Here is a 7,951-nt window from a genome sequence, read left to right as displayed (position 1 = left end):
GAGGTAATCAATCACAACAAAAAACATGGCGGTGAAATTTAACAGGTGGGAAGGCAGCTGATTAAAATTTCTTACGAGAATGATACGTTAAAACAAATTTAAACCGCCAAACTGGTTACTATTCACATGGAATAAAATGATCCATCAAAGAACCTTGTTTGGTGAAATTCAGAATAAACTATGCGGAGGCAAATATCTCAAGCTCCGACGTTGATAAAGACTTTGGTCTGCTTGTTATTACTTCTAACCTGCTCGCAAATTCTCTTGTTCTCTTGCAAATGCAGATGTAACAACGAGGATTGCCAATTATCTGGATCGGAACTGGAGATACGGAAGCCAAGATCTTCACTTGTTTCTACGTTAAGCGAAGAGAGTCAAAGCAAGGAAGTTCATAGATTGAAAGAGGAGATCAAATCATTAAAGAAGACTTTAAGCAGGTATGAGAAAATCAGTTCAGTTTTAGTTTCACAAGATATTAATAATTTACCATTGAAAGTCGACGATGACTTTGATATTCTGAGAGGTTTCACTCCCAGAAATGAATATCATGTCATACCGTTTGATAGTTTTGATGGCGGACATTTGTTTGGTAAAGTTGGTACTTTATCTGAAAATCCAGTCGAAGGACCGTCGGGACAGAGAGGAGTTGAACATAATGAAGTAGTTCAGTTTGCTATAAAGACAATAAATGATGATGCAGAATCTAAAGGTGACCCTGTGTCAGCATTTCAATTGGCAGAAGGTATAATGAGGAATGATCGTATACATGGAACAGCATATGACTTGTACTTTAGAAGCTCCCTACCAGATATATTCAAAAGGATCAGAGTATTTCGGCCATTTGGCCCTTTGCAAAGCTTTGGAAACTTGGAAACAATAGATACAAGTAAATTGCTGATAAATGTCATTGTTCCGTTGTCTGGTCGAATTGACAAATTTAGGGATTTTATGGAGAGATTTTTAAATGTTGGTGTGAGATGGGATCAAAAAGTATATTTGACTGTTGTTTACTTTGGTATGGATGGAAGAGACGAATTAAGAAAAATTATGGCTAAAATTGAAAATGATGAAAAGTTCAAGGATTACAAAATAATTTTTACAAGTCAAGAGTTTAGCAGGGGTGCTGGTCTTCAAAAGGGGGCTGAGTCTTGGGAGGGTGGTAATGTTTTGATGTTCTTTTGTGATGTAGATATATATTTCAACCCAGACTTTCTAGAAAGGTGTAGAACGCACTCATCCCCAGGAGCAAAGGTTTATTATCCAATAGTGTTTAGTCAGTATAATCCTGTAATTACTTATGGTGGAGGTGACATCCCCAAGCTAGAAGATCAAATGAAGTTGTCAAAAGATACTGGATTTTGGAGAGATTTTGGTTTTGGTATGAGCTGCCAATATAGAGATGACTTTTTAAGTGTTGGTGGTTTTGATCTTACAATCAAAGGCTGGGGAATGGAAGATGTTAAACTCTACCGGAATTACCTAGCGAGTAAATTAAGTGTTATTAGAGCTTATGATAGAGGAATATATCACACTTATCACAAGAAACATTGTCCTAGAAACTTAGCCGATCAGCAATTTGTTTCCTGTTTGCAAAGCAAGGCTGTCTCAGAAGGATCTCACAAACAGATGGGAATGTTAGCATTTGGGAAACATATTGTTGGTGAGACAGACCCTCCTTGGGGTAAACTGTTGCAATTTTCATTGTCAGCAGCCTCAGCTCCAGAGGGTCTAACAAAAGAGCAAGGAGAACTGATGGAAAAAATTTATGCTGAAGAGCGAAATATGAATGGTTCAGATGATGGAAAAGATAAGAGTAACCTGCAGGTTGAAAAGCCAGCACATATCCCAAATGTTGGTGCCCAACTGATGACTGCAGCACAAGATTTTAAGCTGATTTTGGACACATTGAATAAAAAGAATATCAGTACTGAAGTATCTGATGAATTTAGCAAAATGCAGCCGTTGCAACTAACAATTCTAAAAATAGCTCAGAACATTCTGAGCAAAAATGGTAAGATAAATTGATGAAGGCATGACTTTATGTTTGCCAGACTTTAATTTTCTGGCTTGCATATGTTTGTGTATTGTCAGATTTGTGTATTCATATTGCTACATATTAAGAGCAATACACATAAAACGAAAGAATTACAAAATACTTTAAAAGAATAAAATTTGCATGAAGGGATATTTCTTGGAGGAATGCTCTCAGTAGCTAAGCAAATCAGCGGAAGGGCAACCACTTTCAAAGTATTCTGTGCTGACTGTCTTACTCATGTTTTATGAGAGGTGTAACTAGATGCAATTATAGGACTTTGCATATTTTTTGCTGTAATTCCAGTTACCTAAAAATGCAAAGAAAACTAGAATTTTTCACCACTAGGGTGTTACCATTAGGAATCTTTAATTTTATATCTTTTTTCAAGTAAACTGCAGGCCTGTATACCAGCTCTTGAAGGTGATTTCTGAAGGCTTAAAATGAGAGATTGGCAATGTTTATACAGTTTATTTAAGTTCAACGATTCCGTCAGTCAACAGAATGGCTATCAGCGACAAATGAAAACGAGTTATGTATGCTTGTGCATCCTTTTTCTAAGCTCTGTCATTGTAAATTGAAGCAACCTTACTTTGGCAGGTACTTAATAAAAGGTCATTGAACAAGCAAAATCTGTTTGGAGGCAGCTATTCATTTTCCATAGTTGCATTGTTCACAAAACAAGAGGATTTTTATATTCTTTGTAGTAGAAACGGACAAAGAATTTTCGCACCAGCAATCATGAATTTAACGTGATCACACATTATTAGTACATTCTAAGTTAAATGACGTAATCACATTTTAAACTATTGAACAGTTTAGCTAAAAATCACAATTTTTTTACAAATATCTTTATAGGTGATATTTGCAATAGCTTGTATTGGTCAAACTTGGGTTTCATGGTTCTACTCTAAGGTCCTTAATAGAAAATGGGGTCTTGATAGTGGGGGGGGGGGGGGGGGTCAGAAATTTTTCAAAAAATTAAATAGGCCGGGGGGTCCTACCATATGTGAAGTCGGAAATGTGAAAAATCTGAAAAATCACGTGATGATTCTTTTTTGGGGTCAAATGAGATTTTTTTCTGAATACAATCGATAGAAAATGACAATTATCACCATGTAATAATGCATTGTTATATTACTAAAATGAACAGGCTAATTATTATTGTGTACATCAGCCAGGCCTATGTAAATTTTTATGGATGAAATAAGGGATATGAATGATTGAATTTAAAAATTAATAAGTTGGGGGGGGGTCCAAATAAGCTCCGGCGGGGTCAGAAAAAAATCGAAAAATTAATAAGCGTCCCCCCCTTCTATTAAGGACCTTAGAGTATTGGACATGCTTTTTTCGAATACTGGACATTCTATGAAATAATGTTTTAGATTACCTGACCTTTCGATGCTATAATTCTAGTGTTTTAAAAGGTCCCATTTTTCGGTGGAAGAAGTATCGGAAACTTAGACAAATTCAAACTTGCACCATTGTTTTGATTTTTGAATGCACTGCACTCGAAAATACTTTCGCAAATTCCAGTTTTCGATAAAGCCACGTTTTGAAGTGTCACTGTTTGTTTACCTGTGGGTCTTTAGAGGCCTTTAGAGAGGCCGTAGGTTGTCAGATTTTTCTATGATTTTAGTTGAAAGGACAAGTGACACACTTTTCACCCTATCTTTTCTTTTCATTATCTTATAGATCATCATTTAGAAGTGAGTTTTTCCTGGTTTAGAACAAAAAATTCTGATCAAGGGGCGCAGGGGGCGCGATTTTGCTTTTTATCACGTGACCCTATGACGTACATTGTGATAACTCGGAATTTTCCTGTCATTAATAGAGAGTTTACGAAACATGACGCGACAGGTCCAGACGAACTGAATTCGTTTAGAAGCGTGTTGTAAACGTTAATATTGCGTTGTATACCAGTAGCAGCAATAACAAATTATCACAATCTACGTCACGGTGTCACGTGATTCATTTCCCGCCATAATTTGAAAAGGGTTTTTAAGTAGGAAAATGAAATCAGAAAGAAAAAATATTTCAACGCCACTCTCATACAGCATTTTACTTTAAGTTAAAAGAAGAAACAAATTTGGCGCCAAAAGCATGTCACTTGTCCTTTAAATAAGCTATTACTGTTAAGTCTTTGGCAGCTTTAAAATTTGGGTTTACACTTTTTATACAAAGGAGAAAAATGACCTTTTTCTGGAAACATTCAGCCTATGTTTCCGCTCCGTATTTAAAGAAACGTTACATTTTCTGCATAAAAGACTTTATCAAAATGTTGTGATTTTATGAAAAATAAAACGTTTCTTCCTTGTTTGTTGTGATCGTAGACAAGTTAATCACCCAATTTTTTCCAGAAAAACGTTTCGACAAACCTTCATTATTTTTGCCAACTGCCTTACTTCCTTATTTGAAAACGTCCCTTCTAAAAGTGGTAAATTTTTTGAAAATACAGCGATTCTTCTTGAAGTAAGTTTAACTTTTTTTATCTTCTAAACGTACAAAAAAATTAAATTCTGTATTTTGAAGAAAAGTATTTTCGAAACTTTTTTCGGTTTTCTTAACCCTATAGCCTTACTTTTTGATCGAAAATTGAACGGTTAAAAAGTGGTAAATTTTTGAAAAATTGAGCCTTTCTTGCAGAACTAAGATCAATTCTTGCTTGTTCTAATCATATAGAAGAGAATTATCTTGTCTTTGGACGAAAAAAATTTTCGAATTTTTTTAGATTTTGTTAAGTCTATAGCCTTACATTTTGATCGAAAATTGAGCGGTTAAAAAGTGGTAAATTTTTGAAAAATAGAGCCTTTCTTGCAGAACTAAGATCAATTCTTGCATGTTCTAATCATATAGAAGAGAATTATCTTGTCTTTGGAAGAAAAAATTTGTCGATTTTTTTTTCGATTTTCTTAAGTCTATAGCCTTACTTTTTGATCGAAAATTGAACGGTTAAAAAGTGGTAAATGTTTTGAAAAATAGAGCCTTTCTTGCAGAACTAAGATCAATTCTTGCATGTTCTAATCATATAGAAGAGAATTATCTTGTTTTTGGAAGAAAAAATTTTTCGATTTTTTTTTCGATTATCTTAAGTCTATAGCCTTACTTTTTGATCGAAAATTGAACGGTTAAAAAGTGGTAAATTCTTTGAAAAATAGAGCCTTTCTTGCAGAACTAAGATCAATTCTTGCATGTTCTAATCATATAGAAGAGAATTATCTTGTTTTTGGAAGAAACAATTTTTCGATTTTTTTTTCGATTTTCTTAAGTCTATAGCCTTACTTTTTGATCGAAAATTGAACGGTTAATAAGTGGTAAATTTTTTGAAAATAGAGCCTTTCTTGCAGAACTAAGATCAATTCTTGCATGTTCTAATCATATAGAAGAGAAATATCTTGTTTTTGGAAGAAAATATTTTTCGATTTTTTTTTCGATTTTCTTAAGTCTATAGCCTTACTTTTTGATCGAAAATTGAACGGTTAAAAAGTGGTAAATTCTTTGAAAAATAGAGCCTTTCTTGCAGAACTAAGATCAATTCTTGCATGTTCTAATCATATAGAAGAGAATTATCTTGTTTTTGGAAGAAACAATTTTTCGATTTTTTTTTCGATTTTCTTAAGTCTATAGCCTTACTTTTTGATCGAAAATTGAACGGTTAATAAGTGGTAAATTTTTTGAAAATAGAGCCTTTCCTGCATAACTAAGATCAATTCTTGCATGTTCTAATCATATAGAAGAGAATTATCTTGTTTTTGGAAGAAACAATTTTTCGATTTTTTTTTCGATTTTCTTAAGTCTATAGCCTTACTTTTTGATCGAAAATTGAACGGTTAATAAGTGGTAAATTTTTTGAAAATAGAGCCTTTCTTGCAGAACTAAGATCAATTCTTGCTTGTTCTAATCATATAGAAGAGAATTATCTTGTTGTTGTAAGAAAATATTTTTCGATTTTTTTTTTCGATTTTCTTAAGTCTATAGCCTTACTTTTTGATCGAAAATTGAACGGTAAAAAAGTGGTAAATTCTTTGAAAAATAGAGCCTTTCTTGCAGAACTAAGATCAATTCTTGCATGTTCTAATCATATAGAAGAGAATTATCTTGTTTTTGGAAGAAACAATTTTTCGATTTTTTTTTCGATTTTCTTAAGTCTATAGCCTTACTTTTTGATCGAAAATTGAACGGTTAATAAGTGGTAAATTTTTTGAAAATAGAGCCTTTCCTGCATAACTAAGATCAATTCTTGCATGTTCTAATCATATAGAAGAGAATTATCTTGTTTTTGGAAGAAACAATTTTTCGATTTTTTTTTCGATTTTCTTAAGTCTATAGCCTTACTTTTTGATCGAAAATTGAACGGTTAAAAAGTGGTAAATTCTTTGAAAAATAGAGCCTTTCTTGCAGAACTAAGATCAATTCTTGCATGTTCTAATCATATAGAAGAGAATTATCTTGTTTTTGGAAGAAAAAAATTGTTGATTTTTTTTTCGATTTTCTTAAGTCTATAGCCTTACTTTTTGATCGAAAATTGAACGGTTAATAAGTGGTAAATTTTTTGAAAATAGAGCCTTTCTTGCAGAACTAAGATCAATTCTTGCTTGTTCTAATCATATAGAAGAGAATTATCTTGTCTTTGGAAGAAAAAATTTTTCGATTTTTTTTTAGATTTTCTTAAATCTATAGCCTTACTTTTTGATCGAAAATTGAACGGTTAAAAAGTGGTAAATTTTTGAAAATAGAGCCTTTCTTGCAGAACTAAGATGAGTTCTTGCTTGTTCTAATCATATAGAAGAGAATTATCTTGTTTTTGTAAGAAAAAATTTGTCGTTTTTTTTTCAATTTTCTTAAATCTATAGCCTTAATTTTTGATCGAAAATTGAATGGTTAAAAAGTGGTAAATTTTTTGAAAAATTGAGCCTTTCTTGCAGAACTAAGAGCAATTCTTGCTCGTTCTAATCATATAGAAGAGAATTATCTTGTTTTTGGAAGAAAACGTTTTCGATTTTTTTTTCGATTTTCCTAAGTCTATAGCCTTACTTTTTGATCGAAAATTGAACGGTTAAAAAGTGGTAAATTTGTGAAAATAGAGCCTTTCTTGCAGAACTAAGATCAATTCTTGCATGTTCTAATCATATAGAAGAGAATTATCTTGTTTTTGGAAGAAAAAATTTTTCGATTTTTTTCTCGATTTTCTTAAGTCTATAGCCTTACTTTTTGATCGAAAATTGAACGGTTAAAAATGGTAAATTTTTTGAAAAATAGAGCCTTTCTTGCAGAACTAAGATCAATTCTTGCATGTTTTAATCATATAGAAGAGAATTATCTTGTTTTTGGAAGAAAAAATTTTTCGATTTTTTTTCGATTTTCTTAAGTTTATAGCCTTACTTTTTGATCGAAAATTGAACGGTTAGAAAGTGGTAAATTTTTTGAAAAATAGAGCCTTTCTTGCAGAACTAAGATCAATTCTTGCATGTTCTAATCATATAGAAGAGAATTATCTTGTTTTTGGAAGAAAAAATTTTTCGATTTTTTTCTCGATTTTCTTAAGTCTATAGCCTTACTTTTTGATCGAAAATTGAACGGTTAAAAATGGTAAATTTTTTGAAAAATAGAGCCTTTCTTGCAGAACTAAGATCAATTCTTGCATGTTTTAATCATATAGAAGAGAATTATCTTGTTTTTGGAAGAAAAAATTTTTCGATTTTTTTTCGATTTTCTTAAGTCTATAGCCTTACTTTTTGATCAAAAATTGAACGGTTAGAAAGTGGTAAATTTTTTGAAAAATAGAGCCTTTCTTGCAGAACTAAGATCAATTCTTGCATGTTCTAATCATATAGAAGAGAATTATCTTGTTTTTGGAAGAAAAAATTTTTCGATTTTTTTTTCGATTTTCTTAAGTCTATAGCCTTACTTTTTGATCGA

General features: G+C 32.0%; 1 protein-coding gene across 1 annotated transcript; it reads left to right on the top strand.

Annotated features, from left to right (window-relative positions):
* LOC135681318 (chondroitin sulfate N-acetylgalactosaminyltransferase 1) lies at positions 1–2,977 on the top strand. Its single transcript, XM_065195723.2, has one exon. The coding sequence runs from the start codon at positions 181–183 to the stop codon at positions 2,023–2,025; it is 1,845 nt and encodes a 614-aa protein (XP_065051795.2). The 5' UTR covers positions 1–180; the 3' UTR covers positions 2,026–2,977.
* The last annotated feature ends 4,974 nt before the right edge of the window (positions 2,978–7,951 follow it).

This window comes from Rhopilema esculentum, chromosome 12, assembly GCF_057945365.1.
Source record: "Rhopilema esculentum isolate cy_ngs chromosome 12, ASM5794536v1, whole genome shotgun sequence".
Taxonomy (NCBI): Eukaryota; Metazoa; Cnidaria; class Scyphozoa; order Rhizostomeae; family Rhizostomatidae; genus Rhopilema; species Rhopilema esculentum.
This window is presented reverse-complemented; position numbering and strand designations above follow the sequence as displayed.

Excerpts from the sequence above, each read along its gene's own strand:
- LOC135681318 (XM_065195723.2), top strand. The coding sequence starts at position 181 with ATGCGGAGGCAAATATCTCAAGCTCCGACGTTGATAAAGACTTTGGTC.